This window comes from Sceloporus occidentalis, unplaced genomic scaffold (genome assembly GCF_023333645.1).
Source record: "Sceloporus occidentalis isolate IW3139 unplaced genomic scaffold, rSceOcc1.0.p SCAF_252, whole genome shotgun sequence".
Lineage (NCBI taxonomy): Eukaryota > Metazoa > Chordata > Lepidosauria > Squamata > Phrynosomatidae > Sceloporus > Sceloporus occidentalis.
The window spans coordinates 934653-947847 of NW_028317232.1; the positions used below are offsets into that span (position 1 = coordinate 934653).

The following is a 13195-nucleotide window of genomic DNA, read 5'->3' on the forward strand; positions in this document are numbered from 1 at the left end:
AAACCAAAATATTTTTCTCAATCATAGCTTTTATTAAAAAAAGTAATTTACATGAATTAACATTTACTGGTAACTTTTTTCCTATAGGGTCGTCTTATATTAAGGCTTTCTTTTTTTTTCCTAAATTAATATTCAGATTTGGGGGGTCGTCTTATAATCGAGCAAATACGGTGTGTGTGTATATATAATATATATATATATATATTTATAATTATGGTGCGAATTGGGGTTTATTGGCACAAATTAGTTCTCTGTAAGGGAATAAAAAAAAAAACAACTTTTGTTCAAGTATTACAGTCCATTAAGAGAAATGTAAATGTATGGAGAGGATAAGGGGGGTAAAGTTTGATTGGTGTTACCAGGACATCAACACGTTTGCTTTCTACATTTGTGTCTCCTCAGGCTTAACCTTTACTGTTTCTCAGATGGGAAACTGACTCGAGCTGCTCCTTGTCACTAACTATAAAGGACATTTTGTTGTTGCAACTCCTGTTACCCACCAGAAAAGCAGCGGGTGCTTCTGTGTTGGATCCCAGACCTTTTCCAAACTTTTCTAATGGCTACCAACTTGGGCGAGCAGCTGAATCCTGAATGGTGAGCTTAGTAACCCAATCTTACTTTTTTACCGTATGCAAAAAGGCGCAGGCTTTCTTTATCGACCTTCCTCTGCCTCGTGTAACTCCTGTCCTAAAAACAAGGCCCTTTCTACATTGTTCCTTGCACATGCTCAGTAGAGCTCCCATTCTATCGAGGTCAGTGACCGGTGAGCTTACAATCACTTTAAGCAGCCGCCAAGCGCACGTATGCTATCTGATTACTTATGTAGCGCTCACATACGTGTGATTGGCTGTTGCCTCGTTGACTTGGTTTTCTTAGTAGACGCGCTTCATTTTGTAACGAGGCACGGTCATTCTAAATATTTTCTTTTTGTTTGCAGGGTCCAGCAGTACACGGCAGGCAACACCAGAGATAACGGAATGGAAACGCCAATGCATGAAAATCCTGAATGGGAAAAGGCCAGACAGGCCCTGGCAACAATCAGAAAAGACAATACTGCATCTGCAGGCGGCAAAGGAGCCGCAAACGCGCAGGCAAATTCCCAGGTACCCTATCCGTGGCTGCTGATCCCAACCGCAAAGCTCTTGTCTCTCTAGTACGGGTTTAGTAGCTTCTCCGGGGCACAGCGGCTACTGGTCACCTGTTCCTGTCTGCCTTTGGGTGAAACCGTGCTGAAATGTTTAACAATTAAAACCGATTTCCCGTAAAAGTAATAAACCTGACCTATTATTACTGGCATATGTTGGGTACTGTAGATACAGAAGAGGGAATAATTGCAATATTGGGTTTAATGCCTTGAAAGGGTTTATTATAAACCCTTCTTGTCCACACTGTTTTCAGGAATCACTTTAAACACATTGCGTATTAATGCTGGCTTCGCTGTACGATGGGAGATTAGCACGACATATTCTGCATTTAATTCTGCGAGCTAAATGTCTGGGTATTCAGAAATACACACTTAAATACTGAAACGGGTTGATTTCACTGCTTATTGTGCTTTTTTTTGTTTAGCAGTATCCAGCACAGCCGGGCGATGCAGCCATACAACAGCAGCAGCAGTATTACCAGTGGTACTCCCAGTACAACTACAGCTACCCCTACAACTACTATTACCCCATGGTAAGCATCGTGTAACTGCTCTCCTGCAACAAGGCAGCTTTCCACCCAGCGGAATCGAACTTCTGGAAATATTTGTGATGAGCACAGTGCAAGGAAATGTTCCCTCATTGAGAGTTTTATTTCTGTTTAAGATTTTATTTTAAGGTTGTTGTTGCAGGCTCTCGGAATTTATATAACGGCGTCAGTTAGAGTAATAATAGAACAACGTTCATATGTCTTGCATGCTTTATTGTTAACTGTTTTAGCTGAACCCACTTTTCATAAGCATGTTTTAGACCCGAAGTGGCTGAAGCTCCTGCGGCTCGTCTAACGCTCAGTTTAACCTGCCTGTGTGTTTAACTTGTCTTTATGAACTGTTACAGAATATGTACGGTGGCTACACGGCGCAGGCACAGTATGGCATGCCGGGACAGTACCAAGGCGCAGCTGCCCAACAGTCACAAGCCGGTGGCCACCTCCAAGGCAATCATAACCAGGTACGCTGCGGTGACTTCCCTACCGACGTTAATTAAATACACGCGGCTTCGATAATAGAATTCTATCCCTCTTTTCCACAATCTTTCTGTATGTAGTAGTCAGGGCTGGACCGATCTCAAGCCTTGGGGGGGCTTTTTTGTTTTGTAATTCCAATAACTTTACCAATACCCCCATTTGTAAATGTAATGCGGTCTCCTAAATAAGGTATGTTAGTAAACTGTACAAATCATTGTTTTCTTAATGTTTTCAGCCTCCTGTCCCTGGATTGGAAGACGGCATGTCTTATTCCAATCCTCAGCCTCAAGTGTCTGCATCCAACAACCAGCCTGTATCGCATCACCAACACATCAATCAGAGTCTGACCCAGATGTGTCTTCAAGTGTCATCGAATAACCAGTCTGCCCCGCAGCTTTCCTCCTCGAATTCAAGCAACATTTACAATCAGCATTCTTACAACGAGGTGCCCAACAAGAAGAAAGGCCAGCAGCTATGGAATCGTATGAAACGTGAGCAAAGCGCACCTCCTTATTTCTTTTCGTCACAGGCTGGCTACTGGTCATGCCAATTGAAATAGGCAAAATGATCCGTTCTTAGTGTTGCATTCCCCTCCCAAGGAGTTGCAGCCTGTGACTTCTTGGGGGGGAATCCCCTTGCAGTACGCGTCAGCAAGGTTGGCATCGGCAGTCTGACCCTGTTAAAATTTGTAAAGATGGCAACTTTATTGCCTAACTGAAGCATAATCGATTGCAAGCTTTCAAGATTCAAGAAGTCTTCTCTTCCTGAAGCTTAACGCCTGAAGGAAAGATCTCGATAATCTTGAAAACATACATTCTGTTATCTTTTCCGTGGTAGAACTCTATACCTGTTAAGATAACAGGACTGAAATTCCAAACCAAACAAGCTGCGTTTATATGGAAATAGGGCAGTTTGTTTCATGGTTCGGGTCTACACAGTACTTTATCCAGATGTGTATAACAGAGTATATTGTATTTCTCTGAGCCTGTTGGATTGCTCGGTGTTCGGCGATCTGTCCTGCACTGAGATAAAGGCTCTGCATACCTTCTAGCCGTTCTAATGACTTTCATAGTCCAAGCAGTACATATGCTCATTAATGAGTCCTTGATTATACTCTCTTCTGATTTAGCACTTTGGAATTCCATTTTTATAATAGTTTGGAGGACGATCACTTTCTAGCACTCTGGCATTTAATTAACCCCTTAATGACAAAGCCCGTACATGTATTTTCAATGGGTTTAGGGACCGGCCATTGTCCTTAAGGGGCTAAGTACATTTAGTAAACCTTTTTATTTTTAAAATAACTGATAATTTGTACTGTGTCCATGGAGAATAGCTATCTTGCCCACTCGGATTTAGTGGCGGTATTAAGCGGCCTGCAGCTTTCTAATCGGTGACTAAATAGTTTTTGCTGTAAATCTGCTATACTGTGTTAACTAATGTAGCTGTACAAGAAGCAAAGCCAGAATTAATGTATATATTTGAGACTTTAAAGGTGTAAAAGAACTTATCTTAATTTTCTTTGCAGAGGCTCCTGGTTCTGGAGGACTGAAGTTTAATATTCAGAAGCGTCCTCTTGTAATGACAAATCAGAATTTTGGGTCTTCTGAGCACCGTGGGAATAATTCTGGGCAGCAGCAAACACACATACATAACCATCCATTACAGCAAACCGAGAAGGAGCATGAGTCCAGGTAATGGTGGCTTCCACCCTTTGTCATGTTGGGCAACGTTGCTTGTTTTATTTTATGTATTGCCAAATGCTATTTCCCCAGAAATGTACTTTGATTTCTGTTCTCCCAGCAATCCAACTGCAAAGCCAGAAGACTGGCCCACAGCCATGAAAGAATATGTCCAGCGCTGCTTCACGGCTTGTGAGACAGAGGAAGATAAAGACCGGACAGAGAAGCTGCTTAAGGAAGTCTTGCAAGCCAGGCTGCAAGATGGCTCAGCCTACACCATCGACTGGAGCAGAGAGCCACTGCCGGGGTAAATCATTTACTCTCATATGTATATATCTCTGTAAATGCCGCAGCAGTGTTTATAAACCCCGACCCTGACATTAGCGAAGCCCGTGTCTCTTAAAATGCTTTATCTCGTGCTTTATTCAAGTTAAAAACTATAAGTTTAGTGTTCCTTGTTACCCTGGAGCTGGATCTCTACAGTTTCATACTGTTTTTGAGTTTAAGTTGTGTCCTGGTCCATTGAGTTGTATATTTATCCAGTCGCATCTTGTTTTCTAGCAAGGATACAGTAAAAGAGAGCCCCAAGAAGAAGCGCTGGGAACCGCTTTCCCTCCAGTCCCACCGTGGTAGCACCATTACAGTCACGCAGTCTCCCAGGGGTGGCGGGGCCAACAATAGCATCGGAGCCCTAAGAGGCCGCGGAAGCAGTTTTCCTACAAAGTTTGGGAACAGGAACGTCTTCATGAAAGAATCCAGCTCGTCCTCGAGCACAGGATCTCGTTCAAGGTCCAGGTCGCCTTCACGCTCTCCTCACAGGAGACACCGTCGCAGGTCAGAAACAGATGGCTTACTCACCTTGGTTTCCAGTTATCTTTTTTTTTTTTTATTTTTATAATATTTGCACTTAAAAAAATATTTTCTGTTACAGTGATTCAGACTCTGACAGTAGCTCATCTGGAAATGAAATACATGCTGGTGGCCGAAAGAACTTCCAGAAAGGTCGTGGTCGAGGGGGACACATGGGTCGAGGGAGGATGCAAAGGGGCAAAAGGTGAGTAGGGGAGAGATGCAGTAAGACAATCTTGATTGGTTATTGTCCATCTTGTCTTAACTTTCCAACAAGTGTATTTTTTTAAGCTCAGCCTAGGCTGTATTGACCTGAGCTGGTAGGCTGTTCCATGTATGCAACACCTTCACATTAGCGTAAAACACATCTTACTAAGTATAGCCTGGATTGTAACCGTTACCTTTTGTGAATATTTATTTACTGCTAGAAATGATCAAGGCTTTAACAAGAAAAACCGTAAGAAGAACGCTGCCATGGATTTCGAGGACCCGGATAAAGAATTTAAAAAGGAGAAGCGAGCGGCGCGCTTCCAGCACAGCCACGGCCCCAAGAAACTACGCCTCGAGCCCCTCGTGTTACAGATCAATAACTTAGACTCCACGGGATCCGAGAGCCTCGACTGGAACGAGCTAAAAATTGTCGGCACCAGTCAGGATATCACCAAAACTTACTTGCGTCTGACTTGTGCTCCTGATCCCTCAACCGTGAGATCAGTCCCGGTAAGATTTTCTTTGCGACCCCCCCCCCAATCATTCTTAAAACTATCATATGGTTTGAATACACAGATAAGTCATGTTTGTATAATTAGATTGAGTGCAAAGACTTCAGTTGAAAAGTTTTCCCCTTATTGTCACATTCTGGGTTCGTGGGGCTCTTTCCATTAAACGGGCAGATGAAGCGATTCAGCCCATTGCAGCTTTCGAAGCAGGAGTTTCTCTAGCGTTGTGTTCTCTCGCTTACAGGTACTGAGAAAGTCCCTGACAATGGTGAAGGCTCACTTCCAGGAGAAGCAGGATTACGCTTTCGCCTGCGAACAGCTAAAGTCCATCCGCCAAGACTTAACGGTACGTCTTTGCGAGGAACTCTCGGTCTGTTACTGTGTCTGTGCTCACGCTTCGACAGCATAGTCTTTATAACATGTAAACCTTCTTGGCAGGTCCAGGGAATTCGCACCGAATTTACCGTCGAGGTGTATGAAACGCACGCGCGAATCGCGCTGGAGAAGGTACAGCTTTAAATATATTTAATCTATTTACATATCATGCTTCATCTTCGCCAATATAAGCTCGATAGTTCTGCTTGGTCTTGAATATTGTCGTAATGGAAAACGTTCTCACAATGCAATATTAAATCTCTAGTAAAGGTTAGTTCTAATACGTTGGACCTAACCAGGTAATCGGTTAATGGTCTGTGTGTTGTGTAATTTTTAGGGTGACCATGAGGAATTCAACCAGTGCCAGGCGCAGCTGAAGTCTCTGTACGCAGAAAATCTCACTGGGAATGTTGGCGAGTTCGCAGCTTACCGAATCTTATACTACATCTTCACCCAAAACTCTGGAGGTCAGAATGTTCTCGATATATTCTCGTAGACGGTTGTAATCGCAACATCCGTACGACGTAGCAATATTAACATTTCATGTTTTTTTTTTCTCCCCCCGTTGTAGATTTAACAACAGAGTTGGCGTATCTGACCAAGGATTCGAAAAAGGACCCGTGCGTCGCCCATGCACTAGCCCTTCGGAACGCTTGGGCTCTTTCAAACTACCACCGCTTTTTCAAGCTTTATCGCGAAGCCCCGCGCATGTCTGGGTATCTCATCGACAAGTTTGCAGAGAGGGAGAGGAAGGCTGCCCTTAAGGCCATGATTAAAACGTATGTGAAGGCCGACATACTAGCGACCCTAATAAAGCCCGCTTTATTTATTTTTCAGTTCATCGCAGCCTGGCTGGCTGCTTGCATTTCCAGTGCTAGTTCTAGACGTCTCCCTTATTTTATTGGCAAAACTAGAAAAGACTGAGAAATCCCTAATTTTTAAATTGTAAGCTTCGCTAGGAGAGCTTTTCCCCCTTTCGGTGTGAGATCAATCACTCGCAGTACTTGGAAGGGTTTAATTGCACTTGGATGTAAGCCTATGTGGAAGTGTCATGATGGCTTTCTTTAAAGGGATAAGAATGTATAGGCAACTATAGGGTTCTAGCTGTCTGATTCTACTTTGAGGCTCTATATAGTCACTAGCCCCTTATTCCAGCCTTAGAACAGGCTGGTAACTTATGTATTAGTGGCGGGGTATTCCCTTAATGTACTTATATTTTGCCGTTTTTAGTCATTTGTGAGTTTTGCATGTGGCAGGTATGTATAAACCCAACTCCAGATGACTGTCAGACGTTTAGTTCGTGTAGCTTTCTCCTAGAGTAGCGAAACCTCGATAGGCTCCTGAATTTATACTGTTTGCTGATCCATGTCCTGTTGTTACTATTACTATTTTTTATTTTTTTATTGCTCTATACCTTTCTCTCCTCAATGCAGGAACCAGTCAACCGAATTTGCTAGGTGTAAATGTATAGATCAAATAGAAGAGCTGTATCAGCTATCCAATCTGGTCTTCTGTGCCTGTAAGCTTAGTTTCAGAGGCCTGTTTGCTTTTGTGATTCTGTTGTAAATAAGAAATATGAGATGGGATGCCCTATTCTGTAACATCTAAACTAAATGCCAACACTTTATGAACCCGTTACAACTTTGCCAAAGCAAACAGCTGCCGGTCCCGACAGCCTGAATACATCATACTTGACTAGATTTAAACAGGGCTCACTCTGCTTACAGATGTGTACGAATGACACACATGTCACGTTAAGTAGCATTTTTTAACCCATAATTTCTGAACAGTAGCCTTTTTCTCTTCACGTATCCAAAGCAATATGACATTAACCATAGGCTGTAAGATCTAATATAATTGCCTAATACTGAAATGGTACATCTCGTTTTCTCATTGCCTTAAGCATTTAATGTTTACATAAGGTGGGTATATATTTTTGTCATATTTGTCACATGCTTGTGTCAATTATTCTAACGTGTCTCTCTTTTTTTCCCCCCCCCCCCACTCCTTTCCCTCCACTGCTTTGCTGCTGCTTAATTCTTTAGTTTTCGGCCGCTGCTCCCCGTTTCCTACGTTGCGTCAGAATTGGGCTTCGAGAACGAGGAGGAATGCCAGACTTTCCTGGCTTCTCTGTCTCTCGTGTATGCAGGGAACGACGCCACCAAGATCGACTGCAAGCTGAGCTTAGCGGTCTTGCCAAACTTCTAAATTCTCGTTTTATATACATCTATATATCCGACTACACAAATGTGTTGTAGAACACATGTCTATGCTCACACCAAGTGTGTAAAGAAGATCACGTTCAAGAGTTTCTGTACAAATGGCCAGCATTTGCAATCCCCTGCCTCTGGATCAGAGGACAGAATGGTGCGGCCACTTGCTTGTTAAGCAAGTTTTTTTTTTTTGGCAGACAGACTCGTTTTGCCATAAAAATATAGATTAGCTACAAAAAAAAACCTGCTGGCGAGGAAAGTGCTATATCTTGTGTATATATATTTATATATAGTACTTGCATCCCGGAAGCGACAGCGACCGGCGTCCAACCCCAGCATCACACTTATCAGATACAGTGTTAGGGTCCAACGCTCCTTGAGTTTGGTTAACAAATATGAAGTGCTTTCATACCGCTTTTTATAGAGTTCGGCTGGAGAACTTGACCCAAACGGCCGTTTTTTTTATAAAAGAAAAATGCGTTAACAGAGCACCTTGTAGACAGAATCCGTTGCTTGGTTGGTTAGCTTCTGTCGGTGAAGTTAAAGGAATCTACCTTTTCGGGGGGAAAAAACACACAAATTGAAAACCTAACCACCATTATCCAAATTTAGTAGAGTCTACTTTAAAGAAGCTATTGTATATTTGTTAATATCGTTTTCATTTGGAACTTATTTGTACTTTTCTTTTTTTTTTTTTTTTTTTCGTGTTAACACTGCTGTAAATGCTTTTGTGATGCCGATAATAATGGAAACTAACGATGTTTCAGTTTCTTCTCTCTCTATCTCACTCGTACAAGCCTCTGTCCATTTGCTGCACAGAAGTACAAAGATGTGGCTCTGGAGAGAAGGCGACACTCAGAGAAAAGCCAGCTCTGCTAACGGGAGAAGTCAAATTAAGCTTCACGCTCCAGTATCTGGCCAAAAATAGAGACTCTTGCCTTTCAAATGAACTTTTTAACATCCAACACGTCTGCAAGAAAAGTCTAAAAGCGTACGAGAAGACCACTTTATCAACCGCGTAGAACCCCTGCCTCCTGGAACCCCGTCAGCAGTGAGAAGATCTTACATTTAACACTTTCTTGTTTAATTTGGTACCGCGTATATATATATATTTGTTTCTTCCCATCCCTACCCACCATCTTTTTCTTTCGTCTTTCTCTTTCCCTTGCCTATCGTTCCCTTCTAAGTGCTCTGTGCCCCCCCCCCCATATCAGCAGGTAAATATTAAGTTTGTCCCGGTCCTAACTTTATTTTCTTCACCTTTCAGAATTCTCGGTATTCTTCCCCTTAAACACCCCCCCACACACACACGCACACTTTTTCTTTTAACCCCCCCTTATTCGTTTTTTTTTGTTTTTTTTTTGGAAGATGTACTGCTTTAATATTGCGCAATACCGAGCAGCTGATGGTCAATTGCTCTTTCTTTGCAGATGTTTTAAGTTTCTCCCCCCTCATTAATAAATTCATGATTCAGTGATTTGGCTTCTGTTTTATTTAAACCGGTGAATGTCAAAAGCAATAACAAACAGGGCACTTGGTTTTACTGTTCAGAATCTCCGCATAAAGAGATTTCCGACGGCGTGGTATAAAAGCCATCAGAACGGCGTGAACTGTTGTTTAAACAAAAACTAATAGTATCGACGGGTTGCGCTCCGAAGCTGGTAACGTTGGTGTGTCCGTAAACATCGTAGGATAATGAAAGGCTGGGTTTTTTCCTCAAAACGTTGCGTGGAACCTTGGCTATAGTGACATGCAAGTTGTTGCTGGGAGGTTCGATCACCGTTAAACCTTTGCTGCTGAACCTCCGGTTCAGGACTTGTACAAAGTTGGTCAGCTCTGGTATAGAGGCCGCCGCCATGTAGAGAATACGAGAATGGAAATCCTTTAGTCCTTCAAATCGAAGAATTAAATTCGAAGGAAGGAGTTGCCGAATGTTACTTCTCAGTTCTTCGATGACTGAGAGGGCTCTCTGAATGTCCTCAGGGCTGTCCAGATGCAAGAGACCAAGCGTCAAGTGCAGAGCTGCTAACGGGATACAGAATTCGGCAATGTCTGGATTCCATTTCAGCAGTTCTTCTTGCACCTCGTTTGCAGAGCATCTCACATCTTCACTGCCAACACGAACAGCAAAAAAGTGAGTTGGCCTCAGTTTTTCAAAGTTGTGGTTATCTCCGAGGTGGTCGTCATTGATGTTCTCCACCTCTCTAACCAAATCATCAGACTCTTCTTCTAACGTAAGATCCTCTTCCATTTGCACTAAATCTTCGTAGTGGTCGATGACATCGAGAATTGTCATACCGCTTCCCGTCGAGCCGAACACATTATCTGCCCGAGTGGTCTTGTCCCATACCACCAGACGTTTATATTTGAAGTACTGAATGCGGTGTTTGGGAATGGCGAGCACGTCGTGGCTTACCGATGCCAAGTCTTCCCAACTAAATTCTGAGAACGGCTTTTCAACGATACCCGTGAACCTATCGAGATAACCGATTGAAAAGTGTTCCTGGGGCAGCATAGCGTCCCACTGAATCCGGGATATAACGTCTGTGGCTGTTTTCATAGGTGGTTTCTTTCCCTTCGGTCCGGATGCGCTCTTCCCTTTCCCAGCTGTTTTTGTACTCAAAGCACACGCGGCTTCGGGTTGCCCGACGTGTGGGTTTCTACACCTTTCTCCAAATCTACAGCGTCCCAAGAGAAAGAATGGGCATGGAGCGCTCTCTGGGAGCTTCTCAGATTCTGCTGCTCCATCAACTTCTTTTTCTGTTGCTGGGTTTTCCATCGTAGATTTGCAGCGCTCTACAATGGAGTCGTCTTCTTTGCCACTATCATCCATCACGGCGGTGCAGGTCACGCTAAAGAGAGAAGAAAAAAAGCTGCATTTAGAATATTTTGTTAGACGTTTTCTGTATTGTACTTTATGGTGTATTTTAGGGCTGCAGAGCTCGTAGGATAGGGGGAACTTGCACCCCTCTATTTGTGTGGTCATTGTTTGTGTTTTGGCATTTCTATGCATAACCTTATTGTAAAGCAGTCTGAGTCAAGCACGTAACCACCCAGAGCTATAAACCTCTATAATTTATATATTTGACTTATATGGCTCCAAGCATTTCTGCAGAGTCTGACAAAACTACAACGGGCGGATTAAGACAAACCGATACCAGACTTGTGAAATCGCATCTCCGCTAGGTCTAACTTTAACAAAAATCTTTATTCATTTGTATGAATGTCCGAAAATGAGAAAAGAACCCCAATGAAACAACCGAAAAATTGGAGAGGCGGGCGAAGACAGAAGAACGAGAAGAGGCAACGGAAGAAGCGAAGAAAAGGAGACAGGCACACGGAAGTGATCGGCGGAGACGGTAGGAAGACGTTCAGAGAGAGCGAAGGACAAATGTTGTCCAAACTGAAAGTGCTGAAAATTAGATTTGTCCCCCCCAAATACGAAGCAGATAAAATGTAACTGTTTTTGACGCATCTGCACAAGTCTAACCGATAGATTAGGTAAAGAGGGTCCTGTTCGCAAGCTATAATCGACGATGGACATGCTAAACACAGTGGAATAGCAATTAATTATACAATCCCTATAAAAGAAGATTTTTATATTGCGTTCATTAAGTTAGAGCCATATTTAGGACCCATCCCTCGTTGAATTTCTTGCATTAACTAATGTGTGCGGTCAAAAACATTGGCCATTGTAGATTAAAAAAAATCTCTGTACTCGGCCACACGTTTCCTCCTAACATGCTGTTTCTTCAGACGGGGGGCAGACTGCCCATGGGTGTAGGAACGGGGGTGGGGGGGATCTATACATCAATCCTGCCTTCACATGTGATTTTCAATTGATCTATACCTGCGCAGCTGGGTTTGTGTGATATTCTGTTGATCCATATCTGCTATGCTATGTTTTCATCCATTATTTATCTATACCTGCAGATACAAGATTTATATGTTTATTTTATCTATACATCAATCCTGCCTTCACATGTGATTTTCAATTGATCTATACCCGCGCAGCTGGGTTTGTGTGATATTCTGTTGGTCTATACCTGCTATGCTATGTTATGTTTCCGTACATCATGTATGTATACCTGCAAATATTCATGTCATCTATACATGCAAGTGCTGTTGTTTACATGTGTTTATTTGATCTATACCTGAAGTACAGGGAGTAAGTAAAAGAGAGCTATGGCTTAGTGAATGAGGGCACAAGGGACACAGGGGAGAGAACCTGTCAAAGTCATGGTGGTCTCACAGTCAACCCCTAATCTGTAGTCCGGTTTTTGGGAGTGGTTGCATGCTAGGGAGCGTGGAGGGGGGCCCAAGGAAAATGCTTGCCTAGGGTACAATTTTTCAATATTTAAAAAAAAACAAAAAAAGTTGTTACTGATTAACTGTTTTTGATATTGAGGAAAGAGGTATCTGATGCTATCCCCCCAGATTTTTAGGGGTTCCTACACCCATGCCCCTGCCCAATATATGATTACCCTACCACAATGTGCACCTAGCCTGCCCCAGAAGAGGAAGAGCTTATATGGGTAGCCTTCCCTGGGATGTTCTCAGTTATGAAGATATGAAATGACTTGCAGAGTAAACTGTTTTTAAAGGAACGGTCTAATGTCCCTGAACCCCCCTTTAAAGAATAATGCATATTTAAATGCGTATTAAATGTACTCATGTAGTCTTCCTGAAGAAAAAATAAAATAAAAATAAAGCACTTACCTGAGACTGCCTAGCAGCAGCCATCGTCCCCTCTCCTAGATAGACTGAAGTATGCTCCATTAGTAGGCATACAGAGTTAAGTCCCGACACCTGGACTTACATCTTACCCATAATTTCCAGGAGTAAGTGGGGTTCAGAGGGGTCACGTAACGTTGCATTGCGTTCGCCAATGGGAGTAGCACTAAGGTTTATGCAGGTTAAGTGAGTTGCGTGTGTGTATGTGGGCGCTTTAGTGTATGAACATTTGTCTTTGGGTGTTAGTGTGTGTCTGTGTATGTGAAGATGCATCTTTGGGTATATTAGTGTGGGTTTTTGGGTATGTTAGTGTGTGTCTTTTGTTAGTTTAAGTGTCTAAGTATGTTTGTGTGAGTGTCTGGGTGTATGTAAATGTTGAATGTCTAGTTGCGTTGGTGTGAGTGTCAGTGTTAGGAAGTGCGTCCGGGTGCGTTAGTGTCTGGGTATTTTAGTA

General features: G+C 42.8%; 2 protein-coding genes across 2 annotated transcripts; one reads left to right on the forward strand and one right to left on the reverse strand.

The window, feature by feature from the left end:
- The first annotated feature begins 556 nt into the window (after window positions 1–556).
- Window positions 557–8002, forward strand: LOC149276022 (leukocyte receptor cluster member 8 homolog). The gene is made up of 15 exons (XM_089504032.1): window positions 557–594; window positions 938–1103; window positions 1573–1677; window positions 2405–2660; window positions 3698–3863; window positions 3973–4158; window positions 4296–4301; window positions 4413–4685; window positions 4783–4905; window positions 5129–5420; window positions 5664–5765; window positions 5858–5926; window positions 6132–6261; window positions 6366–6573; window positions 7840–8002. The coding sequence occupies exons 1-15, from the start codon at window positions 557–559 to the stop codon at window positions 8000–8002; spliced, it is 2283 nt and encodes a 760-aa protein (XP_089360158.1).
- Window positions 8003–9547: 1545 nt separating this feature from the next.
- LOC149276023 (leukocyte receptor cluster member 9-like) lies at window positions 9548–10840 on the reverse strand. Its single transcript, XM_089504033.1, has one exon. It carries the CDS (start codon window positions 10838–10840, stop codon window positions 9548–9550), a length of 1293 nt encoding a protein of 430 aa, XP_089360159.1.
- Window positions 10841–13195: the final 2355 nt, after the last annotated feature.

What these genes read in the sequence shown, in the direction of transcription:
- LOC149276022 (XM_089504032.1), top strand. Translation starts at nt 557, where the DNA reads ATGGCTACCAACTTGGGCGAGCAGCTGAATCCTGAATG. An exon ending in AGGATGCAAAGGGGCAAAAG is followed by an intron (nt 4,906 to 5,128) that starts GTGAGTAGGGGA and finishes ATTTACTGCTAG; the next exon opens with AAATGATCAAGGCTTTAACA. An exon ending in CTTCACCCAAAACTCTGGAG is followed by an intron (nt 6,262 to 6,365) that starts GTCAGAATGTTC and finishes CCCCCGTTGTAG; the next exon opens with ATTTAACAACAGAGTTGGCG.
- LOC149276023 (XM_089504033.1), bottom strand. Translation starts at nt 10,840, where the DNA reads ATGGATGATAGTGGCAAAGAAGACGACTCCATTGTAGAGCGCTGCAAA.